Genomic DNA, 13555 nt, shown 5'->3' on the forward strand with positions numbered 1-13555 from the left:
GCATACTGAGGGTATAGGAAACACATACTCATGCCGAAACATACTTATGTTTTCCATAATTCATTTGCTCCTCTGTGAGAACACATCAAAAAATGGCCAAACTTGAGACAGTAATGACAGACTGATGCATAGTGATGTTGGAGTAGCCTACCTGCAGTTTGACAGTTGGATCCTACCCAGCGGGTCTCGTCACAGCTACAGGAGTAAGACAGCCCATTGTTGGAAGTAGCACAGATGCCTCCATTAAGGCAGGGTTGAGATACACAAGGATCTTAGGCACACACACACACACAAAAAAAGCAGGAAACAAGCATCTTATGTAGTTTCTTCAAGTTAAAACCTTACAATACCCTATTCACACTCTCTTAATAAATGGATGGAGAAACGTCTTTTCAAAAAAGTAAATCAAAGCTGATTTTTTTTTTTTTATATTCGATATCTCCTCCCCACCCTTTAAAAAAAAAGAAGGAATGTGGACATTTTGAGAGATCTAAGTTACACATGATTTCCAGAAAATCTTTCTTTTGCCTTTTTTTTTTAATTTGGGGGGGGGGGAGGAGGTCAGATTACAATGGAAATTGTACATACAGCAGCATGTACATAACAGCTATTAAAAATTAAAGGCATAATTTACCATTTGCAGATGAAACAAAAACCCAGCATTAGTGCTTCAAAATAGTTCTAAAATGTGAGTTAGGGATAGAAACAACCACTGTAAAGATTATAATTGGTAAAATCGATGTTAAGCACTGTTAAATATACAAAGTGTGAACAACACTTATAATAAAAATGTTCCCAGACTAAACTGTCTACAGTTACGGTTTACTAAGAACAAGGCAAGTGCCAAATTGTGTCTCGCCCATTCGCGTACAAGAAATTAATATTTTTCTAACTCCCAAAAGTTCATTGACCTGCCTATGACCTTTGACCTTGAGGTGACCTTCAACTCCCCAAGGGACATTTACCATCCAAGTTTGGTTACAAACGGACAAAGGGATCAAAAGTTATGCACCATAATCGAAACGCGCCATAAAAACTCAACAATGGGCACTAAAAATTTGTTGACCCCTTTCTGTGACCTTTGACCTTGTGATAACCTTTAATTCCCCAAGGGACATCTACCATCCAAATTTGGTCACAAACAGACTTAGGGATCAAAAGTTATGAGCCACAATCGAAACGCGCCATAAAAATTTAACATTGGGCCCTAAAAGTTTGTTGACCCCTTTCTGTGACCTTTGACCTTGTGATGACCTTCACCTCCCCAAGGGACATCTACCATGTAACTTTGGTCACAAATGGACAAAGGGATCAAAAGTTATGAGCCACAATCGAAACGCGCCCTAAAAACTTAACATTGAGCCCTAAAAGTTCGTTGACCCCTGTCTGTGACCGTTGACCTTGTGATGACCTTCACAAGGGACATCTACCATCCAAGTTTGGTTACAAACGGACGAAGGGATCAAAAGTTATGAGCCATAATCAAAATGCGGCATAAAAACTTAACATTGGGCCCTAAAAGTTCATTGAACCCTGTCTGTGACCTTTGACCTTGTGGTAACCTTCAACTTCCCAAGGGACATCTTCCATCTAAAGGTCACACTACAGCGAATGCCAAACGAATGCCCAACGAATGTCCAATAAATTTGAAAATTTGAAGATACAAAGTGTATGTCCACATACATTGGTAATATTAGAATACATGTAGTTCGTAACATGCTTGGCGTTCTTTGTATTCATTAGCTATTCGTCGTGATTCGCAGAGATACGCTGGAGCCGATTTTTTTTTAAAACATGTCCAAAATCTCCAGCATATCTCTGCGAATCCCTACGAATAACTAATGAATTCAAAGAACGTCAGACATGCAAACTGTCTTCACATTTTCAAATTCGTTGGGCTTTCGCTTTGCATTCGTTGGGCATTCGCTGTAGTGTGACGGGGCCTTAAGTTTAGTCACAAACAGACAGATACATCAAAAGTTACGAGCCATAAACGAAACGCCCCCTAAAAACTTAACATTGGGCCCTACAGTTCATTGACCTCTGCCTGTGACCTTTGACCTTGAGGTGCCCTTCATGGCTGATAAAATGTGTAACTTTGTATAACCACTCTTCCCTCCAAGTTTGATTGAAATCCTCAGTAGAGAGTTATTCAAGTTTTTGTAGCGTTACGGACAGACAACAGACGGACGGACGGACGCTACGACGGACGGATGGACGGCGGACGGACAGACGGACGGACGGCGGACAGACAGACGCCACAGGCGATCCCTTAGTCTCCCCACACCTCCGGTGGGCTCGACAAAAATACAGATACCTGTATCTCCCTATATTTTAGGCTATATCAAGAAAATTTTATATGATAGGATGTTTTGTGGTACACCAGACCTACATACAAGTACTTGTATATGCATTAAATGTCATATCTTGACAATTTTTCAAATCATTGTTCCCGATGGTTACCACAGGACCTTTAAAGGTTCACACAAGCATTGCATACGTTCAAGCCAAGATTCAGAATGGGAAAATGAAAATGAATAACTCTGGGAGAAATGGATGTGGTGATGAGGGTTGCGGTCTACTCACTGTTGTACTGGCAGAAATCACCACTGAACTGAGATAGACATGCACACGTTCTGGTGGTGTCCGACAGCTGCAAGCAGGTTCCTCCGTTTTGACATGGGGACTGGAAGCACAGGTCTATGGGAAAAAGAGTGACACGTGCAATCATGTGTCAAAGCTCATGAGTGTTAGCTGACAAAGGACAATTGCTTGTATTCTTCTGTTCTGACACAACAATTTCTATAAATAAGAAATACTACTTACATATTATTTGCATTTTAATCAATTTTTATGGTATCTATCATAAATCATCATAAAGTCTTTGTTGACTCTAATTGTATAACATTAACAATTTCAATAGAACTGTTTGCATACATGATAACCAGCCATGTACTGTATAACCAGAAATTTTCAAATGCATTAAACAACTTCTGCAAATTTTGCAAAGAGCCAAGATTTGCAAAAGTCAAATGCACGCAAAACTATTTTTTTTTTTGTGTCTACAGATTGCATTGACTGCCAGTGGCAATTTGCAAAAGTTTTATGCTGCAAATGCTTCTGGTTTTACAGTATTCATCAAAATTGTGACAGATTTACAAACATAAGGAGAGCTGGGAGAGAAATTCACCCCCAAACATCTAATACATTGATATCTTTTCTAATCCCCTTTGGCAGATTCAAAATTGTGGCAATACACTTGATATGATAAATTATTACCAAATACAGGCCATGATATGCTCATAAAAATCTGAAAATTCCAAATAATGTCTTGTGAGTCTGAGGGTTAGTATACTGTATGATCAAAAAGATAAAGAATAAGAGTTTGCATTATTGTTTCTCGGAGCCCTAACAGATGCACTTTACTGTATATGCTGTTATTTTTGCGTACAGATATATTTTCACAAATGAGGAGATTACAGACATTTTCTTGAGATGTTGTTTTCGCAAATGGACACCAATGCTAACATAAATGTACTATTACCCTAGCGCATGGTGACAGTTTCGCTTGTTGTTAAATTTGCGGTCCAACAGTGATCCACAAAATTTGCGAAAATTAAACCCTCGCAAAATTATCATCTTATACAGTAATACTTACTCTGCTGTTCACAAAGGGTACCCTGAAAACCTGGCTGACAGGTACAAGTAAAGGTCTGGCCGAACTCATCTGAGAAGCATGCACCCTGGTTGAGGCAGGGGTTTGGGAAGCAGCTGTCTGTTGGGTGAGAACAGGGGGCATGAGGAAGGGGTGGGGGAGAGGGAGATAGATAATGATGATGATGACAATAATAATGATAATAATAATAATAATAATAATAATAATAATAATAATAATAATAATAATAATAATAATAATAATAATAATAATAATAATAACAATATCAATTTATAAGGCGCAAAACCTATAGACATATATTTCTCTGCGCTGCAAAAGCTTCTAATGTGCTTGATGATAATGAACAGTTAAATGAAAAGGAATGTTTTGAGTCATGATTTAAAGACTGCTACAGTTGGGGATTTCCTGACTTCTAATGGTAGGTCATTCCAGAGTTTGGGAGCTGCACAGTCAAATGCTCTGCCTCCCAATGTTACTTTTGTTTTACGTGTTGGAATTTGTATGAGAAAAGTGTCCTTGAAACTGCGCAAATTATATACATGAAGACGAGCCTCGTTTATTCACCATGAACCAACTCTATGTGGACAGCTTGGGCACTTCCCCACTTCGCAACACACGCACGTGTCCGAACATATATGCATGCACAAATATTCATAAGTTGGCAACTCTGAATTGACATTGTATGGTTGTAAGTGAGTGGATGAACATCGAGCTCAAACATGAATGGTGTGAAAACTTGACAATACTAGACAAAGATGCCAGTAGCTTGTGAATTATTCTGCTTTCACTCTAGTTCTCAGGTTAAAGCCTGGCCCTGTGTCAGGTATGGACCACCTACGGAGGTGTCAGAGTTGGACCAAACTTGAGGCCAGTTTGACACTATTTTCTTACACTCCTTTTTGTGTGCATTCTGCCATAAAGTGTAGAGGGTGTCAGAGATATTACACAGTTTTTATTCATACAAGCCCCAAATTCAAAGCATTTTATCAAAACATAATACTATTGATAGAAACAAGACAAAATATTCCATTGATTGCTTTTTCCACCAATATTCTAATTCAACCGAGTTTAGAAACTTTGAATTTATTAATGAAAACACTACTGCCAATGACTTTAAGCAATCAATACTCTGACAGCCTGATGTATGCAAAAGAGTACTGATAAATGACAACAAGGTGCACTGTGAATAAAAATGAAAGTGGATAATTTACATCTCAGCATCTCTCTGTTATAACTATTCATTCTATCATATTATGTGTACTTGGGTGAGAAACACTTACGAATGATTGCTGATCATCTTATTACATGAAAACTTCTCAAAGTTTAAAGCATGAATATAAGAGACATCAAAACAGTGCATGGATGTTAATAAACAAAACCTCCTGCAGGAAAAAATGATTCTTGGGTTGGGGAGCAGCATGATAGAAGCAGTACAGTACTGACAGTGAATTATTTTCCACACCAATATTCGAAAATATTTCCGAATATTTGCGAATCGCACATTTGCGGAATATTTGGAAAAATTGGCGCTTGATATCCAAAGTGAAATAAAGTACATAGCGCCATCTTTCCACATATTTGCAAATATTTACAATGCACAAATATGCGCGCATATCGCAATGCGCAAAAATGCGCAAACATTTGCGAATACGTGGAAAATTATTTGCTGTCGGTACTATACAGGACTTATGTCATCGGTGACATAGAAACATGTGGCTTGACATTGAAAATACTTCTAGACATCTCAGACATTGACAAACAAGATGTATTATTCATTTAATTTTGCAAAAGCTGGAGGACAGGCGCCAAGAATAAAGTTTGGCTTGCACCCTCTTTGTTTCCTGTTTTACCTTAACTCTTTCCCATGTGCCACGTTTGGCATGCCCAACTCAGTCGACAGCATGCCAACTTTGCATATTCTGCTCAAACACACAAACTCGCCCAAACCGATTGATAAATTGCCAAATGCTGCAGTAAGATGAAAGCGTTTCTATTCCCGTCACATGTAGCATACATTTTACATGGTGATTGACTACCAGGGAGGTGTTCCCTTCTTGATTTATGAGTAAATTCTAAGTTTCTGTCACTGTTTTGTGTGCAAATTCATGCCTCTGCAATACTGTAGGTACTGATCATTTGAAAGAAAAGTAATCATAAATTTGTCATACAATTTACATCAAAGCAAAGCTTGGCATTTTCTCCACAACTGTAGTAATTACATGTCCAGGATAAACAAAAATCTATAAAAGTCAAATAGATTTGAAAAGCAGAACGTTTTCCCAAAGCATGATTACATTGCAGTCTCAAAATAATGTGGCACACAGGGGGTTTTCACCATGGCACATAAAGAGTTAAGGGGGTGGGGGAGGAGTGGGCCTGAGTGGGGAAGATTGGTGGAGTTGGTTATGCTAATTACCACAGAGAGGTTGGTCTACACACGATAACTCACCTGCAAATTGACATTCCGGCCCCTTAAAGCCTGACGAGCACAGACAAGTGTATGTTCCAAGTAGGATGTTCGGCAGACACTGAGCTCCATTGAGGCATGGGCTGTCCCGTACACAACGGTCTGAATCATGTCAGGTCAGAGAGTGAAATACAAGTCAGTCTTTGTAACTCAAACAAATTATTACAAAAAAGAAAAAAAAGATTGCCGGTGGGGGAGGAGCTGGGAGATAATTGAACAATTTGTGGGCGATGGACTCCTGACTGAATTTAGACCTTACTGTGAGGGGTCTCTGACTGCCTTCACATTATTGTATCACTCTTGTGTGTGTCCATTTATGATCAGTAATCTACAGTTATCCATAATGATGGCTGCAGATTGCAGTACCCCCATTTTTCTAACTGCAGTCATCTCTAATCGATAAAAACTTTCGTGCAGTTCATTTCCCCACTTACAGTACAGTGCAGTGGATTTAAAAATCTTGCAATCAGTTACTTGTGATCAAGCTTTCTAGACAAAGCTGACAATCTCTTAACTTCAAATATTATAGATAACTTGAACCTCACAGACACACACACATAGACATGCTCTCTAACTTTGCAAACCATATGAGGTAATGCTTAGCCTCTCTGGCACACTGAGTCAAGAGTGACTAGTTAAAGGGATGGTATAGTTTGCTTGAGATGGGAATTCAGGTTTTAATGTTTTGCAAGATAATTAGAAACAACTTAGATAAAATAATAAAGGGCATACACTTCTATGAGGGATTAAAAGTCTATTTGATTAAATCAGTTTTGAAATGGCTGAGATATCCAAAAACAAAGTAGAACAAAGTGCTCTTAATAAAAAGTTGGATCCACCTTTTATTGGGGCCACTTTGTTTGTGGATATCTCTGCCATTTCATAACCAGTTTTCATGAAATAAACTTTTAATTCTCTTTGGAATGATTGGCTCTTTAATATGTCATTTAAGTGCTTTCTAATTATCTTGCAAAAAAAAAAAGTCAAAACCTGAATCCTCATCTCAACCAAAACTATACCATCCCTTTAAGCTGACCATCTCTCAGCTGATGAATCTGTTCAGCCTCACACACTCCTCACTCACCGAGGTCCTGGCAGCGCTGCCCGCTGTATCCCAGGGGACAGGTGCATTCGTAGCTGGTCGATGTCCCAAGGCGGTTACATGTCCCACCATTGATGCAGGGAAAGGAGTTGCATGGATCTTTGGTTTTAAATAAACACAAACAACCAGAAGAACACATGACAAAAATGAACAAAACAAAACAAAAACAGCAATGAAGTGCAGAAATGACATCAAATTATGTTCCACAAAGTTTTTAGACTTAAAGATTCCAATCAACCGGTTGACCCTGTGAGTAAGTGTTATCCAAATACTGTTCTGGCATGGACCACATTGTATCAAATAAAACATTAAGTACCATTATTGCACCGGTGAGGGTGCTAATGAAGACCAAAGAAGAGATGGGAAGACAAAATATGAGACTGGACTGGCCAAATGTTACGAGAAGCAGGAAGAGACATAGAGGAAAGGGAAGGATGGAGGAAACTGGCAGTGAAGTCGTATGTGGTGCCCTGATGGTCTCCTTGACTACGGGGAATGTAAGATGTATGAGGGTACTTTTTTTCTCCTCTTCTCTGAAGTTACATGAAATAAATCATGAAATTTGTATCATATCATAACTTTTTCTACAAGGAAATTTATAGGCAAGTACGGCCAATGTTTTAACCCGTTGAAGACTAGACGAGTATACTTGGTCAGGTGTCTATGAGAAATCACTTTGCAGCAAAATCAGCCCGTCCTCAATGGGTTATAAAAACAACAACAAACAAACAAACAAACAAACAAACAAACAAACAAACAAAAAAGAACATTATGGGCTGCTAAATGACATACTTCACAAAAAATACTCACCTGGTGCTATCTGACAAATGGTGCCAGAGTAGCCATTAATGCATGTGCATCCAAATGTACCATCATTGTTGGCATTACACAACCCACTGTTCAGGCACGGATTGTTTGGTATGCAGGGGTCATCTAGTGCACACAAATAGTGAAAATGTGTTAGTGCTAGTTACGGCGGAAATTTTCATTTTTATACAAAATGTAAATCAAAGGAAAAGACAAATGACAATACACTTCCTTGAACTTTGAACTACTCAACAAAATGATATTACAAATGATACACATATTATTTATCATTATCCAGACACAATCAACACAGGCATATGCAGCTTCAAAAGAGTAACACATCTATAAAACCTAGCTTTCAGCAACTGACTTTTAGTTGTTGTCTGGATATTTGTCCACAAAGGGTACATGACATAAGTTTCATAGAGACGAAGGACCTGACACTGATTCCACATCTAACATAGATGTGTCAAAGTGAATGCCAAAGTATACTGAACTTAAGCCGATACAAAATTTCTAAAGAAGCTGTGCAATAAAATGTATAACATGTGCAAATTTCTGTCAATTGTAAACCAAAAAATGTGATAAGCAACAACTTACATCATACAAGGGTTTATACTATGAAGGTCATCTACAAATTTGAATAGGTATTTTTGACAATCGAAAAGAAAAAAACCCCAACACCTAAGTCCACTGATGATAGCTAGGAGTAAATCTATTTCATCTTTTCAGGAAACCAGACATATATTACCGTTCACCATAAAACATGCAAAATCACTCTAATTAAGATTCAGGATTATCTCTTTGTGGCAGTTTAATTTTGATCTTAATGTAATAGACAGAAAAATGGATATATAAATAAAATGATAGTTAGATGAATACACAGATAAAAGTAGATGGACAGATATGAAAAAATAAACAGACAGACAAGCAGATACGTAGATGGACAGTTTGATAGGTAGATGGACAGACTGATAGACTGCTAGATTGAACAAACAGACATGTACAAATGTAGGTAAAAAGATAGGTAGATAGAAAGTATGAAAAAAATAAGTTTTACCAATAGTGCATGTGGCCCCAACCCATCCGGAGGCACAGCTGCAAATAAAGCCGGCCCCTTGTTCAAAGCACACTCCACCATTGAGGCAAGGGTTCACAGTGCATGCAGATGGAGCTACATGTAGAGCGGCAAGAGACAGATTCAGAAAGAGAGGGAGATACTGTAAAACGAGGAATGTTCGCGTGCGTTTTAATTTCGCGAAATTCACAAGAACCAAGATTCACAAAATTAAAATGCACGCAAAAGTTCTTGTCTACACTATATGCATGGAATGTTGAGAGGCAACTCTCAAAAATTTCATGCCAAGGAAGAGGCCGTCGGCTCCAATTCGCGAAAATTTCGTGCCGTGAAGATGTCGTGTTTTACAGTAGACAGATAAAAGGATGAGTCTGATGAATCATAGCTGTAATGTACAAACCAATTGGAGAGCTGTGAGATTATGACATCATCGCTTCATCTACATTATACATGGCTGCCACCAATATCACTGCTGAATGTGTGAACATATGAAACCTGAAAATTCCATAATTTTGTTTCATTTATACAATGTACTTCCCATTCTGATGAAAGTTTTCCCACTCTGTCTGCATGACTTTTTTCTATGAATATGCACTTGGACATGGGCCTTGAATTAATCTTCAATCTCAATGTGTGGAAGGCTAATCAAAAGGGCAGACGTGATGGGGCATAATGGCATGAAATAACTCAGTAAATGCATCAATTTGATGGATATGGCAGCATAATCACATGAGTATTGATATGCATGTACAACAACCAATGAATGCCGCTAGATGATGTGGCTGCCTGGTATGATGAGTGCATGTGCTCAGCCTGATTCAATGCCCACTTCAAGTCATTTGACAATAAAAGCATTTTACCCTCCATACACACTGATGTAAAAGATTCTTTTGCTCAATTGTATAACTGTTGATAGACCTACAGGCTACAGGGAATTTACTCACTGGCTTTGAAATCTCATTTGCTATCATGCAAATCACTGGCAAAAGCCAAATTTAATCCTGTTCTTCCCACTTTAATTTTCTGATGATTTTACAATAAAGAAATCAAGTGTAATAATACATTTCACTGTTCATACCACTTGGTAACCCTGCACCACATGCTGAAATTTGCTTTCAAAATGCAAGCTGTACAGATTAATCTTGGCCCAAGCACAGGCATGGGGAAAATGTGAACCATAAATCAATTCAGCTGTTGAGATATCACACTCAACTGGCAATGAATGGATCATCATAATCCCCCAAACATGTCAACATCTAATGAAGATTAGTAATGCCAGTGATGCAAAACAAATTGCAGTTCAATGTATCGCAGATAAACATAACTAGTCATCATAACTGACATAGAGATATCAATCCATTTCATACATGACCTGGTTGTACCATGTACTAATCTGTGGCACTTTATAACATGTTACAGACAACACGATAATATTGAGGTACTCTGTAACTGACTGTGCGTATGACCTTGTAACATGAAGCGGAAAGCAATAGAGGCAATTATTTCCAATCACATACCATTGCACGACAAAAGCTGGCATTGACGAGTGTTTCCAGACAGTGAAAAAGGGACAGATGCCGCCGGGTTACGCTGCAGCTCAAAGCACACGTATCCAATGTCAGCACAAGCCAGGCCGGTGAAATCCAGAGTGGCCTGAAGTAACCATGGCAATGAGAATAAGATATGCGATTGGTCTCAATGTGGGCATTATTTTTGAGCTTCACAATAACTGGCATGGATCTAGCATGCAAAGCGAATAAAAAAAAAAACCGACATATTTTTAAAGAGTGAATAGGTCACAGACCTGGTAGCTTTTCATAGGCTTTTGTGAGTTGCTTTTATTCTAGTTATAAAGTTTTAAAAAGAAGAGATTTTTGGCATTAAAAAAAAGGTGTCTCAAAATTGGTGGTGTGATAACAGAAAATCAAACTTTCAGGAAAGTTACTTTCAAGAAAAGGTCTATTGAAGGGCACTGACTCACCACTTATTGTATTAGGATAAAGAGGAATTTGCAACTCTAGGGCATTTGCCATGAAGGGATTATCGGATTAACTTAATACTGGGCATATTCATCAAGGATACTCCATTCATGTAAATCTAATAATATTAGCATTACTGCCGATTTGCTTGAAGAATTTTTGTGGGCTTTTCCTGTAATCTCATGGATGATGGAAAAAGAGAAAACCAAATTCAGTCTCCAAAACATAGTGCCATATAAAGAAAGACTTACTCTTTGAAGCAAATTTCACGCTTACAAGCTTTATATCTGTATGTGGAACAGAATAAGGATTATTTGAGTCCTTTTTAGAAAAAGCTCCATACCCTGAATTAACCTTGCTGATCATACCATGTTATCAGGGTGACTGTGGTGTGTGTGCATATGTCTGCGTGATTGTGGATCTTGTATGGAAGATGTGTGCTTTAATGGTTTTATGACATGCAAAAACATGTTGATTTAATGATTTGTGTTGATTCATGATACCCTCAACATCACTTTTGCGGCAAAACAAATATCTAGAAACAATCCATACATATATATTCTTTTTAATTCTTCTACTTTACTTTAGATTACTTGGATACGCCAACACAAAAAACAAAACCTTCCAAACCAAGATTCTGGTTGTGACCTCATCTGTCAATCATTGCTAAAATATTAATATGACTAACAAAAGACATTGGAATGCACCCTCCCCGAGACCAAGCATTACTTGCATTTTCCCTCGCCATGTCTTTTGTTAGTCACATTTATATCACAGAAACATGCAAGTTATGTTGAGTTGAAAGGAAGGTGCATTCCAATGCCGTTTGTTAAACATACTAGTACTTTAGCAATGATTGACAGATGAGGTCACAACCATTATCTTGGTTTGGAAGGTTTTTTGTGGGCGCATCCAAGTAAGAAAAATAGAAGAAGAAATGTGTAAAGATATATGGAATGTTTTTAGATATTTGTTTCACCGCAAAAGTGATGTTGAGGGTATCATTAACCAACACAAATCAACATGCATTTGTATGTCATAAAACCTTTAACATTGATTGAACATCGTTATAGATGATGAATAAATACAGTAGATTTGTATCTGATGCTCAAATCTTTCTGATCTTCTTCCACAGCTTCAATGCATGGTAATCCAATTTTCTGGTAAGGACACTTTCTTTAAAAAAAAAAGCATTGCCAAATTATTTGGCATTCACAGACAAATATTAATCACATGGAGATTCTTTATTCACTCTTAGTTGTAAAGGTTTACTGAACATGGGAAGGGTTTACATGCTTTATTCAGGATTCAATAAGGCAAGACATACTTTTCCAAGCTAGCAATGGAAAAACATTATATGGTGTTCTCTTCAAGATGCATGAAAATAAGGTAACCCATCATTGTCATTGTCTGCTACTTATGATGCATTACTCGAATGGTTGATATGCAATTTGTACTGTGTAACCATTGCAATGCACAAAGAAGAAAAAAATGACTAAATGGGAAGAGAACATAACATCAACAATAAGAAACAATTATCACGGATTGATACTGCTCGAGTTATTCACTCACCTGCAGATTGGTGAGGTCCAGCGTTCCCCCAGGTGTGAGGTCCAGACCAACCTGTGAGCCGGGAATGACAGCCAGCACTGTGCCCGAGGACGGGGCACCGTTGATGTTTGGGCTGGTGAACACCGCCACCTGCCACAGGTTGTTCCCGCTCACGCCAGCAAAGTTGCCGTTGGACACGGCGCTCAAGTCAAAGACGACCGTGTTGGTCTCCCCGCTGGTCAGTGGGACACCACCGTTGAAGGAGGTGGTGGTGCTAGTGATGGAGATACCTGGGAATTGGGGAGTTGAATTTGGCGCAGAATAATACCCATATGTGCCCACTCCCTCTCCTAATTCCACCTCAAGAAATAGCTTAATGTTGATAAACCATGATATCTACTACAGTCACATCAATGATGATATACAGTGTAAGTAAATGTAGTAGTAATGGTAGTGGTGTGAATAGTGGTGGAAATAATCAGAGCAGTAGTGTGTATAGTGGTCAGAATAACATGAGTACCAGTAGTAACAGCAGTATGAATAGTATTAAGTAATACATACATGTAGCAATAGTAGTAGTGATAGTTGTAGTACAGTAGTAGTACATGTAGTAGTAGTAGTAGTAGTAGTAGTAGTAGCAATAGTAGTAGCAGTGGTAGTGGTAGAAGTAGTAGTAGTAGTAGTAGTAGTAGTAGTAGTAGTAGTAGTAGTAGTAGTAGTGGTTGTAGTAGTAGTAGTAGTAGTAGTAATAGTAGTAGTAGTAGTAGTAGTAGTAGTAGTAGTAGTAGTAGTAGTAGTAGTAGTGGTAGTGGTAGTAGTAGTAGTAGTAGTAGTAGTAGTAGTAGTAGTAGTACTGGTAGAGCTAGAAGTAGTAGCAGTAATATTATCAGTTCTA

The 13555-nt window shown here is 38.2% G+C and overlaps 1 protein-coding gene across 1 annotated transcript in view; it reads right to left on the reverse strand.

Annotated features, from left to right (window-relative positions):
• LOC139708929 (uncharacterized) overlaps positions 1–13555 on the reverse strand; it is a gene marked incomplete at its 3' end in the record, with an annotated part of 93493 nt that overhangs the window by 60742 nt on the left and 19196 nt on the right. Inside the window, exons 15-23 of the mRNA XM_071620898.1 lie at positions 12682–12950; positions 10648–10783; positions 9113–9226; positions 8056–8178; positions 7228–7344; positions 6126–6245; positions 3659–3775; positions 2587–2700; positions 152–271 (exon numbers count right to left, since the gene is read on the reverse strand). Coding sequence (XP_071476999.1) covers positions 152–271; positions 2587–2700; positions 3659–3775; positions 6126–6245; positions 7228–7344; positions 8056–8178; positions 9113–9226; positions 10648–10783; positions 12682–12950 — 1230 coding nt within the window. The remainder of the gene's footprint in view (positions 1–151; positions 272–2586; positions 2701–3658; positions 3776–6125; positions 6246–7227; positions 7345–8055; positions 8179–9112; positions 9227–10647; positions 10784–12681; positions 12951–13555) is intronic.

The sequence above is a fragment of the Diadema antillarum genome, unplaced genomic scaffold (genome assembly GCF_040938485.1).
Source record: "Diadema antillarum isolate AM-2024a unplaced genomic scaffold, OU_Dant_1.0 scf00000037, whole genome shotgun sequence".
Lineage (NCBI taxonomy): Eukaryota > Metazoa > Echinodermata > Echinoidea > Diadematoida > Diadematidae > Diadema > Diadema antillarum.